Below are 13,811 nucleotides of genomic sequence, written 5' to 3' on the forward strand. Positions count from 1 at the left end.
TTTGATATCATTGTTTTTATATTACTATATAAATAAATTCATGTATTTTTTGTGATATTTTTAATGAATTCATTTGTTACTTAATTTAAAATTTTTTTTTTTACTTTTTTAGCTTTTCCTTTTTTAATTTCTAAATTTTTTTTTTTTTTTTAATTACTTATAATTTTACTTATATAAATTTTAATCTTTTTTTTTTTATTTATTATTTTTTTTTTTTCATTTTTTTTTTTTTTTTTTGTTTGAATTATTAAAAATATGATTTAAAAAAAAGTTTTGAAAAAATTTGAAAAATAAAATTTAAATTTTATGAAAAATTGAATAATGGATATTGAAGACAATGAAGAATGGAATGATTATTCGAACTCATTGAAGTTCTATGAAAAAATAGAAAAGTTATATTATGAACATATGAAAGAGGCCAATAAAATAAAAGATTGTAATAAAGAGATAAGTAATCCTAATATATTAAAAGATGATAATGAAGTAAAGAGTAATATAAGAGGAGGAAATAATAATATAATAAAACCGAGTATGTATAATTATGATGTAATAAATTATTACAAAGACGAAGTAAATTTAAAAAAAAAAGCAATAGAATTATCTGAAGATATAATGGAAGCAATTGATTACATTTATGATATCTTTCGTCTTTGTAAGAAAAATGTTTTTTTATCTTTTAATGGAGGAAAAGATGCAGTTGTGACTTTACATTTATTTAGATGTGCTTATGCAAGATATATAAAGGATATAAAAGGAAAAAGAAAAAAGCCCAATTTAATTTATTTTAAAGATGAAATTAATGAGTTCCCAGAAGTATATCAGTTTATAAATGAATGTGCATATATGCATGATTTTAATATTATTATAATAAAAGGAACATGGAAAAATGGTGTAACTCATTTTATAGAAAATTTTCATAAAATGTATGAAAATGATTTTTTAAATCAAGTAAAAATACCAAATATAGATCCTGTTTCATTTTATCCTACTATAGCATTTATTAATGGAACAAGGTATAATGATTCTTATAGTGAAAAATTACACATTTTAAATATTAGTTCAAGGAATTTTCCACCATATTTATATTTAAATCCAATTTTTTATTGGACTTACGGAGCTATTTGGACTTTTATTTTATATTTTAAATTTAATTATTGTATTTTATATAATCACGGATACTCATCTATTGGTTCAATGAATGATACAGTAAAAAATGAATTTCTAAAATGCAACGATTGCTATTTACCTGCATATTTTCTAAAAAATTGGGATTATGAAAGATATAATAGAGTATCAACTAAAGAAAAATAAATTAAAAATGTTTTACAAAATACTAAAAAATAGAATACTAAAAATTTTTTTTTTTTCTTTTAAAACAAAGAAACAAATTTATTTCAATTTTAAATACCAAAAAAAAAAAAAAAAAAAAAAATGTGTAGAAGTAAAAAAAAATATGTCTTCGTATTCATTATTTTTATTATTAATTTTTTTTTTAATTAAATCGAAAAAAAAATTCTATATTTTTAAGTTTTATGTAATTTAATTTAATTTTTTTTTATCCTTGCTAAATTGAAATACAATTTACTGCATCTCTTATACATTATACTTTTTTTCTTTTAAATTATTTGTAATTTTTTTTTATTTTATTGAACTATTTTAATAAATAAAATTTTATATTTAAGGAAACATTTTTTCTTCTTTATTTTTTTTACTAATAAAAATTAATATATATTTGTTAAAATATTTTTATTTTATTAAAATAATTTTTAATTAATAATATCCTTTAGATATTTTCTTATTTGCTAATAAGTTTCTGTCTTGAATTTTCTTTATTACTTTTTACAAAAAAAATGTTTTATCTTTTTGATTATTTAAATATTTGTAAGAAAAAAGAAAATAAAATTCAAATTATAGGAAATATTTCTATATATATATATATGTATATAATTTTTTATTATTTAATTATTTCAGTAGAGCATATGTTAAAAAGAAAAAAAAAATTAATTGTTCATATATACAAATTAAATTAAAATAAAATTTACCTTTTATTTTTATTTGTATTTCACTCGATGAAGAAAAAAAAAAAATAAAGATATTTAATGTATTTTACAGAAAAATATGAAAAAAAAAAAAAAAAAATTAACATTTTATTAAGCATAAATTTATTATAAAAATAAAATTTAGTTACTATAAAAAACAAAAGATAGAAAAAGTATTTATAAACAATAAAAATAGGTAGGTACATTTTAATTTAAATAATAAAAATACAGTAAAAAAATTATGTGTTAAAACAAAACAAAATTAAGAGAAACCATTTTTAATGCGTATATATAACAAAGGAGTATATATTTATTATTTCCTTTTTATTTTTTTTTTTTTTAAATTTAATTTTTTAAATCATCTGTATTATCTGAATTATATTCATTAAAAATATCTGATAAATTTTCTTTTTTTTTAATGATAAAATTGTAACCAGTTTCCAAATTTTTTTTTTTAAATATATTATTTTTTAAATTTGATATATTATGGTTATTATTTACGCTATCATTATATTCAGAATCATCTTTGTTAAATTTTATAATATTATTATTGTTTATTTTATTTTTTTTGTTTAATTTTTTAGTTTCTTCTAGATTATTATGGACATTTTCTTTTAAAAATTCTTCATTTTTTTTTATTTCGTTAATATCTTGTAATTTTTCTTCATTTTTAATTATTAAATCATTTTTTAATGTTTCTTCATCTACTTCTTCCTCCATTTCTTCTTCTACAACTAGATTATTATTTTCACCTTTATATGTATTAGATATAATTCCTTGATCTTTATTTATTCTTTCATTAGCATCCTCTGTGAATGTTCTATTTTTATTGAGTAAATTAAAAAAAGCTTTTTCATCTTCTGAGTCTAAATAGTTCATGTAAAATTTATTTTCATTATTCTCATTTTCACTTTTTTCATATAAATGCGATAATGCTTTATTTATACTATTAAATTTATCTATATGTCTTTTGTTCATATTTTGTAATTCTTCTAATTGTTCATTTCTTTTTAGCTCTAATAGAGCATTGTATGATTCTTTTTCAGTATTTTTAATTTTATCTTCTTCACCAGCATTGTTATTGGATCTATAAAAATCATCAGCTAATTCTTGTTCTTTATGAGCGTCATATGTTCTCACACCTCCAGATATAAGTAAATAATCCCCATTTTTGGGGTCAGTTTTAAAAATAATCTCATTTTTACAATCTTGACATTTTCCATAAAATTTCCATATTGGAATATTCAAATAATTTTCATCTTTTAATTTTTCTACTCTTGAATTAAATTTAGTACCAACATATGTAAAGCTATTACATTTATTACATTTTAAGGTAAATGGATACATCATTCTTATATTTAGTAATTTTTTTTTATTTTTATTTTTATTTTTATTTTTTCTCTTTTCTATCTTTTTTAATAATTTTTTGCTTTCTATTAATTTATCAGGATCAAAGTCAGGAGGTATATACTTATTCAAAACTTTTCTTTCAGCCATTTTACAAAATAAAATAAAAAAATAAAAATATATGAAAAAAATTTTTGTTTTATATTGTATATTTTTTCATTAAGTATCAGGAAAAATTTCCCTTTTTTAAATAACTACAAAATGAAAACAAGTTACATTTTTTCTGTCAAATAATTTCAAAATGAAAAAGGCTTATATATCTGTCATAATTTCAAAGAAAAAATTTTCGACAAAATATAATTGAAAAATGTATAATATTTCATAATTATTTTTATTTTAATTTATATTTATTTTATTTTATTATACTTTATTTAATTTTATTTTTTTCATAATTTTTAAAAAATTGATAAATGAATAATTCATTTTATGATTATTCTTGAAATTTTATAAGATTTAAGAACTAAATTTTTAGTTTAAAAAAATTTTATATCAGCATTTTTTTTTTCATTTATTTTATAAAATTTTAAATAAATACAGAAAAATAAAATTTATATAACCATAAAATACTACATAATAAAAAAAAATTTTATTTTTAAAAAAATAGCAAAATATGTTATATTTTTGTAAAAATAAAAATTATTTTGAAGTATTTATTAAAATAAATATATTCCTTCCCACAAAAAAAGTGTATATATATAAATTTAAGTTCATATTTTTACTTTTAATTTATAATTTTCGTTTAATTTTTATTAATGAATATATATATGCATATATATATATAAATTTTTTTTTTTTTTTTTTTTTTGTTTTATTTGTATAAATAAAAAGTGAAAAAAATACGTAAACATTTATGTGAAAATTTTATACCAATATAAATATTTTTAAATTTTGTAGTATTGCAACATATGATTTCAAAATAAACTTTATCATGTATTTCTATATTTCTATGTTTCTATTTTATTCTAATAGATGAGAAAAATATATACACATATAAAAAGGTATATATTTATGAAAAGATAATTTATTTTTAATTAAATTCCTAATGAGTACTGTTCACTTTTTTTTTTTTTTTTGTTTTTGATTTTTATTAAAATTTTTATTCTCTTTTTTCATTTTTATTATTTTTTTTTTGTTCATTTATTTTTTTTTTATTCATTTCTTGATTTCTTTTATTTATTTCTTGCTGTAATTCATTATCATCTAAAAGCTTGATGACAAATTCATTATCGGGTCTATCATCAATTAAAATTCCCATTTTCAATAGATGTTGATCTCTTAATAAATCACATTCCTTTAACATATTTTCATTATTAGACTTAACAGTGTTTATAAAATCAGTGTATAAATGTTCATTTTCAGTATCATTTTTATCTGATTCCTTTTTTGTATTTTTTTCCTTTAAAATTTTTCTAATTGATTTTGCATTACTTTGTAAATTTATTCTAATATTTCTTCTATAAGAACCCAATGTTTGCAAAAGTTGATCAAATTTTTCATATTTGGCTTTTTGAGAATCATCATAAACTAAACCAAATGTAGTAAGAATAAAGTTAATATAGTGCTTCATTTCTAGTAATAGTCCAATTTGAGTTTTTTCATTTTTTAAATAAACATTAATTTCTGTTATTAATTTTTGAATTGCTAATATAGCATCTGGGGTGTTAAAATTATCGAGTAAATACTCATGAATTTTGTTCTTAGTTAATCTAAATAAATTGTTTAGTTCTGTATCTACGTTATTCCAATATAGATTACTATTATTTAAATCAAAATTTTTTATTTTCATATCAATTAAAGCAAAAAAGTTTATGAAAAATTTATCAATTTCTATGCATTGAATCATACTTTCTCCATTAGGACTGTAATTCATAAAATTATCCCACTTATTAAGAAGAAAGAGAATTCTAATTTGATTGGATGTGTATTTTGATAAAATGCTTTTTATAGTAATAAAATTTTTTAACGATTTAGACATTTTTAAACCTTCAATATGTAAATGACCGGAATGTAAAAAATAATTTACCCATTGATTATGATCAAAAAAAGCTTCACTTTGTGCTAATTCATTATCATGATGAGGAAATCTTAAATCAATACCACCACTATGAATATCTACAACTTTTCCTAAAATATTACTAGCCATTGTAGAACATTCAATATGCCATCCAGGTCTACCCTTACCCCATGGAGAATCCCAATAAGGTTCGTTAGGTTTAGATGATTTCCATAAGGCAAAATCATATGAATTCTTTTTTTTTTTTGAAATCATTCCTAAATCTCCTTCTCCTTCTAATATTCTATTCTCATCTTTAACAGATGATGGTTCCATTCGTGCATAAAAATGATTTTCTTTTTTTTTAAATTCCTCAATATCAAAATAAACACTACCTTCACTAACATAAGCATATTTATTTTCAATTATTTTTTCTATATATTTTATAATATCATCTACATATTCACTTACTCTTGTTATTGCTGTTGGTAAAAGCACATTCAAGCGTTTCATATCTTCCCAAAATTCATATTCCCATTTTCTCGCTAATTCACTAAAACCAATTTTTTCTTCTTCACTCCTTTTAATTATTTTATCATCAATATCTGTTATGTTTATAACCATAAAAACATCATACTTAAAATAATTCACTAATATTCTTCTTATTATATCAAAACTTATGTATGTTCTTGCATGACCTAAATGAGCTGCATCATATACAGTTGGCCCACAAGCATACCATTTAATTTTATTGCCTTCCTATAAAAAAAAAAAAAAAAAAAAAAAAAAAAAAAGAAATGAATAAATAAATAAACTTCTATTTTTTCTAAAAAGTATTTTTTAAAAAATATATATATAATAAAAATAGATGAATTTATATATCTATAAAAATACACTACATTTAAATATTTATAAAGTTTACTTGTGGGATAAATTCTACTTTGCTATGAGTTAAAGAATTATTTACATATAAATTTGTTGTTTTTTTTCCTTCCTTTGATGGCATATTCCATTTTGGCAACTTGTTAATAGCTTCCATTTTTGAGTGAAATAATTTTTTTATAATGTCTTTATCTAATTAAAATATATATAGAGAAAAAAAAAATTTTTTCAAAATATGTTTATTTAAATATATTATTTTATAATTATACTTTGTAGATTTATAAATTTATAATTATATTTACTATATACATTACTTTTTATTAATTTAGCTAATGTATTTATGTATAAAATTTTTTTTTATAAAACTTTAAGTTTTTATCTCTCATGATTACAATAAAATGTATGTATAATTATAAGTACTAATATATGTTTATATAAATATATAAAAGAATTTTTAAATTTATTTATATCTATACTAAAAAGAATCACCAAGTTTTATATACTAATAATTACTTGATAATGAAAAAGCAAATAAACGAGTTTCACTAATTTACACAAAAGTATAAATAAAAAAAAAAAAAAAAAAACAAATACTCTAATATGTACAAAAAGATTATCAAACATAAAAAAACAAAGAAAATATAAACACAAGGAAACAAGTCAAAATATTTAATTCAACTTTTATTCTATTAAGAAAAAAAAAAAAAGAGTCACAAGTATGATGAAATAATAAAATAGCATGTACAAACAAAAAATGATATTTATAAAACACAGTTTTTCATTGACATATTATATAATATATATATATATATGTTTTTATTAAATTTTTCAATTTAATATTTTTTAATTTATACTGGTAAGAAAAATATTATTTTTATTAAAAAATGTTTTAGGTAAAAAAAACATTCCCTTTTTAGTTATGTTTGTTTTGCAAACAATTTTTAAATATTCTTGTTTTGATAAAATTGTCCTATTATATCTTATGGAAGCAAAAGGATTATTTTTATCTAAAATTATAATAAAAATATATATAAAAATAAATAGTTTCATTTACATTTATACCACATAAATATATACATGTATATCAGTATTTTTATGTAAATAGTAAAAAAAAAAATTCTATATTTTAACAAAAAGCAACATTATAATTTTTAAGGCTTATTTTTTTTTTTTTTATAAAACTATATATATATTAAGAAGGAAAAAAAAAAAAATTATTGATCAGGAGATTCATTTAATAAAAATAATCTATGAATTAATATATGCATATTTACATTAATATATATTTAAATTTATATAATTTTTATTTTATTTTTTTTAATTTTTAATTTCAATCTTTTTTATAATTAATGAACAGTATAAAAGAAAGAGTTCTTTATATAGATATTTTTATTTATTAATTTTTAACTGACTTTAAATAGTTTATAACTTTGTTTATTTTTTTTGTATAAAATGTTTCTTTTTGAAATGTTACAAAAATGAGTATTGAGATAGAAGAAAAAAATAGAAATTCTCAAGAAAATAAGAAAGATAAAGAAAATGAAGGTGAAAATAAACATAATACAAGCATGGAAGATTATGAATATGTAAAAAAAAAAATTGAAAATTTAAAAATAAATATAGATGAAAATTTCTCAAATTGTCAAAATAATTTAAATGACATGAAATTTGAGAAAGAAAAGAAAAAAAGTAGCGATAAAAATTCTTTTGGTGACACCAATGAAAATTTTAGTAATCAAAATAAAATTCATGAAAATTTAAATATCATTAATGGTGATAATACAGTTAATGAACAGAAGGATGGTAATATTAATAATAATAAAGATGATTCTAATAATGCTTCCATTAAATTGAACAATAAAAAAAATGATGATTTATGTAATGGATGTAAGAAAATTTTAAGTAAAAAATTAAGTTGTCCTATATGTTTAAAAAATAATTTAAATAGTTATTTTTGTAGTCAAGAATGCTTTAAAAATTCATGGAAAGAGCATCAAATTATTCATGAAAATATCCAAAATAATGAAAAAGATAATTTCATGTCAATAGTTAAGAAAAAGTTATCTCCAACATATTACGATCCTAATAATATGAAATATTGGAGATATGATAATCATTTAAAAAATTTTATTGATTTTAAATTTACAGGTGATGTAAGACCATGGCCTATATCTGAAATTAACGAAGTTCCTCAACATATAGAACGACCTGACTATGCAATAAGTTCTATACCCCATTCTGAATTAATATATAAAAGAAAAAGTGATATTTATATAAATAATGAGGAAGAAATAGAAAGAATAAAAGAAGCTTGTATATTAGGAAGAAAAGCATTAGATTATGCTCATTCATTAGTTTACCCAGGAGTAACAACAGATGAAATAGATAAAAAGGTTCATAATTTTATAATTAATAATAATGCATATCCATCTACATTAAATTATTATAAATTTCCAAAATCTTGTTGTACATCAGTTAATGAAATTGTTTGTCATGGTATACCTGATTATAGACCATTAAAAACTGGAGATATTGTAAATATAGATATAAGTGTGTTTTATAAAGGAGTTCATGCAGATTTGAATGAAACTTTTTTTGTTGGTGATATAAATGAAATATCAAAAGAAGCAAAAGAATTAGTAGAAACTTGTTATTTTTCATTAATGGAAGCAATTAAAAAATGTAAACCAGGAATGTTATATAAAAACATTGGTAACATAATAGATGCATATGTATCAAAAAAAAATTTTTCAGTAGTTCGATCTTATTCTGGACATGGAGTAGGAAAACTTTTTCATACAAATCCTACTATCCCACATTTTAAAAAAAATAAAGCTGTAGGTATAATGAAACCTGGACATATTTTTACAATTGAGCCTATGATTAATCAAGGACATTATAGCGATATTTTATGGCCAGATAAATGGACAAGTGCTACTTCTGATGGAAAATTATCAGCTCAATTTGAGCATACTTTATTAATTACAGAAAAAGGAGTAGAAATTTTAACAAAGAGAACAAAAGATTCTCCTAGTTTAGGTTTTGATACAAAAGATCATTTATATTACACCTAGGAGATATAAATACAAATTGAAGTTTATATAAATTTATAAAATAAAAAATTCATAAATTGATAAAATTTTATAAACAAATAATTAATGTATATTTAATTTTTTCCAAATAAAACTTTTACTTTGTTATTATGTCTATTTGTATTATTTTCTTTTTATTTCTTCATGTATCTTAAAAAAATAATATAATAATTTTTTATGTTAATTTAATTCAAGTTTTTATAAATATATATATATATATATATTATATCATTAATATTGTTATTACTTTTTTTTTTTTTTTTTATTACATATACTTTTAAAATATATTTAAAAAAAAATATATGAAAAAATGCCTAATAAATGAATATAATTGAATTAATTTATTTATATTCCTTTATGACTTGAACAAATTTTTATTTTTTATTCAAATTATATATAACTTTTGTTATTTAATTCCATATACATATAAACTGTGAATTTTATAATTCTCTTAGCTTTTAATATTTTTATAAATAGTTTTATTTAGTATATTTTGTATTTTATAAAAATAACAATAAATTATAATTATACAAATAATTTTTTAACAATTCAAATTTAAAAAACAATTTCAATATATAAAAAAAAAAAAAGTTAAAATATTAATATATTTTTTTTTTATAGCATTAATCATAAGTTATGCAACCATATTACAAATTTTTATAAAGTATAAAATCAAATATATATGAAATAAAAATATTCATTTTGAACTTAATATTTTTAGAATAATCATTACTTTAAATATATAATACATTCTATTTCAATTAGTAGAAATAAATTTTTTAAAATTATATACATTTACATCGAACACAAAAAAAAAAAAAAAAAAATAAAAAAAATAAAAATAAATAAATAAAAAAATGAAATAAAATAAAATAAAGAAAATTAAAAAGATAAACAACTCTATACATAGATATACATAAAATTTTAACTTTTTTTTTTTGATGTATAGAAAATTATTCACATGAAGAAATAATTATGAAATATTCTTTTAAAATGCAGAGATTCAAAAAAAAAGAAAAAAAATGAACATTAATAATGAAAAAGTTAATAAAAAATAATGTAATCAAACTAAACTATGATAACTTTTTAAAGCAATATAGAAAAAATTTTAATTACGAAAAAGATGTAAATGATAAAGAGCTATATGAACATTTTGTAATTAATCCTTTTACTTATTCAAGGCCATTCGGATGTTTACCAAAAAATATTTTGAATATAAATGAACATTATTTAAGTGGAATAAATATTTTTGAAATTGTTGATTATGTTAATATTAGTGAACGAATGCACAAATATGAAAATTTTACTGAAGAGGATGAAAAAGAAAATGACGAATTAAAAGAACTACAAACAGATTCAGATATGGACGAAAAATATGATCCTGATATAAAGGGTAAAACAAGTAAAAAAAAAAAAAAAAATACAAAGCTATACTTCGAATCTAAAAAGGATAATAATTATATAAAAAGTAACAAATATAAAAGAGTTTATCGTTTTTTACTATTTGATGGAGAAAGTTTTATTTATGCATATGAACATGAATATAATGAGAATTTTAATTATTTAGAAAATAATAAATATATATATCCTAAAATTATCTTATATAATAATCCTATTATTAAACGAGGAGTATTATTATTAAAAAAAAATCAAACATTTATATTATTTAAAGGTCATACAATATCAGAATCTTTTTTAGACGATAAAGAAGCTCAAGAAGATGAAATAAAAGGAGAATATAAAATTATAAATTTAGAGGATAATTATAATGAATATGAATACATAAAAAGTAAATCTAATACTTTTGAAAATAACCTAAATGAAAATACATGTGATTCAATGGGAAAAAATTATAATACAGATAAATATAATAATAAAGATGAATATAAAAAAAGTTTCAAAAATGAAAACAGTATGAAATTAAATTATAAAAATACCATTATTCATTATAATGAGAATAATAAGAATAGTTATAACACTTTAAGTAATGAAATTATAAATAAGCACGAAGACGACTATTTCATTAAAAGAAAAAATAATATAGAAAATTATAGGAGTAACTATTATAATGAAAACAATTGTAACATTGAAAGTAGTGATCATAATATTAATAAAAATAATAATAATTTTAATAATACAGATAGCTTTATTAATACTAATGATAATACTGCTATCAATAAAAATAATAATCTTAACAGTAAAGAAAATAATTACTATTCGAATAAATTTGATAATAATAATTATTTTAGAAAAAATGATAATGATTATTTTAGAAAAAATGATAATGATTATTTTAGAAAAAATGATAATGATTATTTTAGAAAAAATGATAGTGATTATTTTAGAAAAAATGATAATGATTATTCTAGAAAAAATGATAATGATTATTTTAGAAAAAATGATAATGATTATTTTAGAAAAAATGACAGTGATTATTTTAGAAAAAATGATAGTGATTATTTTAGAAAAAATGACAGTGATTATTTTAGAAAAAATGATAATGATTATTTTAGAAAAAATGATAATTATTATTCTAACAAATATGATAATAATAATAATTATTCTGGAAAAAATGATAACGATTATTTGAAAAAATATGATAATGATTATCCTAATAAATATGATAATTATTATTCTAACAAATATTATAATAATGTTTATCTTAATAAATATGATAATGATTATTCTAACAAATATAATAGTGATCATACTAACAAATACGATAATGATAACTATCCTAGAAAATGCAGTAATGATTATTCTAGAAAATATGATAGTAATTATCCAGACAAACATGATGTTGAATATTATAACAAATGTGATAATTATTATTCTGAAAAATACGATATTAATAAAAATATTAGGAAACATAGTAATGATTATTTTAATAATAATGATAATGAATTTTATATTAAGTATAATAGTGATTATTCTAACAAATATGATAATGACTTTTCTATCAAGAATAATAATGATTATTTTAACAAATATAATAGTAATAATAATTTTAGAAAGTATGATAATAATTATTCATTAAATTATGATAGTAATTATTTTAACAAATGCAATGATAATTATTATAAAATATGTGATAATGATTATTTTAGAAAATATGATAGGAATGATTACTATAACAAATATGATAGTAATAATAACTTAACAGATCATAATAATAATTACTCTAATAGATACAGTGATAATTATTCAAGAAAATACGATAACCATTCGAGTGCTTGTGTTAATAACCATTCTAGAAAAAATAATAATAGTTACTCTAACAATTACGAAAATAATTATACGAGAAAATATGATAATAACTGTTGGAACAAATATTATAATATTACAAGTACTTCTAAGCAGATATGTGAAGAAATAAATTATATAAGTTGTAGTAATGAAAGAAATGAACAGAATCATCATAAATTGAATAATAGATTGAATATAAAAAATTATGATCATCATGGAAACATAGAGAACACAAATAATAAAGATAATGAAAGTACAAATAATTTTAATGAAACAAATAATGTAATCCAAATGTATAATAATTATACGAAAAATGGCACAGAAAAGGATGATAAAAATATATATATTGAAAAAACAGAAATAAATATTTTTACAAAAGAAATAAATAATAATTCAATAAATTCCAAAGAAAGACAATTTGAAAGAACAAATTCCCCTTTATATAACCAAAAACAGGATAGTATGTGTCGTAATAATTTAATTGATAGAAATAATTCTGAATACATTAAGAATTCTTATAACAAAAAAAACGAATTTTACCATAACACAGTTGATTTGGAACAAACTGATCGAAACCTTCAAAATATTTATAAAACTCAACAAATAAGTATTATTAGTAATAATTCAGATGAATTAAAAAAAAAAAATGAATTCAATGAAAGTAATAAAAGCAAAAATTGTGGAAATTTAAAAAATAATAATGAATTAATAGATTTAACAGAAGGGTTTTTTTCATCCGAATTTTTTCATAAGCCTAATGAATTAAATAAAATAAGTAATAATGATGTCATTATATTAGATGATTAATTTATTAATTTTTTTTTTTTTTTATTTTTCCTGTATCATTTAATTTTAGTAACATAATAAAAGAGGTAATATATAATAAAATAATAATATAAATAAAAATGTTCAAAAAAAAAAAAAAAAAAAAATAAGTTTATATACTATTTTTTATATTAATAATAAATATATTTATGCTAAGAGTATTTAAATATAAAAATTTTTTAAAGTATTTATATCAAAAACATTTATTAAATTTATGCTTATAAAAACTAATATAAGATTAGGTATATAAAAGAATTTTTTTATTTATAAATTCTTTTTTTTTTTTTTTTTTTACATTAACATTATTTGATTTTTTTTTTTTTTTTA

The 13,811-nt window shown here is 18.0% G+C and overlaps 5 protein-coding genes across 5 annotated transcripts; 3 read left to right on the forward strand and 2 right to left on the reverse strand.

Annotated features, from left to right (window-relative positions):
• Window positions 1–321: 321 nt before the first annotated feature.
• On the forward strand, window positions 322–1,311 carry PGAL8A_00391200 (FAD synthetase, putative; the record flags this gene model as incomplete). Its single annotated transcript, XM_028670259.1, has 1 exon — window positions 322–1,311. The coding sequence occupies one exon, from the start codon at window positions 322–324 to the stop codon at window positions 1,309–1,311; it is 990 nt and encodes a 329-aa protein (XP_028527029.1).
• A 1,073-nt stretch (window positions 1,312–2,384) lies between these two features.
• PGAL8A_00391300 (conserved protein, unknown function) lies at window positions 2,385–3,536 on the reverse strand (the record flags this gene model as incomplete). Its single annotated transcript, XM_028670260.1, has 1 exon — window positions 2,385–3,536. One exon carries the CDS (start codon window positions 3,534–3,536, stop codon window positions 2,385–2,387), a length of 1,152 nt encoding a protein of 383 aa, XP_028527030.1.
• Window positions 3,537–4,542: 1,006 nt separating this feature from the next.
• PGAL8A_00391400 (cysteine--tRNA ligase, putative) lies at window positions 4,543–6,478 on the reverse strand (the record flags this gene model as incomplete). The annotated part of the gene is made up of 2 exons (XM_028670261.1): window positions 4,543–6,198; window positions 6,362–6,478. 2 exons carry the CDS (start codon window positions 6,476–6,478, stop codon window positions 4,543–4,545), a joined length of 1,773 nt encoding a protein of 590 aa, XP_028527031.1.
• Window positions 6,479–7,799: 1,321 nt separating this feature from the next.
• On the forward strand, window positions 7,800–9,395 carry METAP1b (methionine aminopeptidase 1b, putative; the record flags this gene model as incomplete). Its single annotated transcript, XM_028670262.1, has 1 exon — window positions 7,800–9,395. One exon carries the CDS (start codon window positions 7,800–7,802, stop codon window positions 9,393–9,395), a length of 1,596 nt encoding a protein of 531 aa, XP_028527032.1.
• Window positions 9,396–10,448: 1,053 nt separating this feature from the next.
• Window positions 10,449–13,466, forward strand: PGAL8A_00391600 (conserved Plasmodium protein, unknown function; the record flags this gene model as incomplete). The annotated part of the gene is made up of 1 exon (XM_028670263.1): window positions 10,449–13,466. The coding sequence occupies one exon, from the start codon at window positions 10,449–10,451 to the stop codon at window positions 13,464–13,466; it is 3,018 nt and encodes a 1,005-aa protein (XP_028527033.1).
• Window positions 13,467–13,811: the final 345 nt, after the last annotated feature.

Source organism: Plasmodium gallinaceum (assembly GCF_900005855.1).
Source record: "Plasmodium gallinaceum strain 8A genome assembly, contig: PGAL8A_v1_108, whole genome shotgun sequence".
NCBI classification, from domain to species: domain Eukaryota; phylum Apicomplexa; class Aconoidasida; order Haemosporida; family Plasmodiidae; genus Plasmodium; species Plasmodium gallinaceum.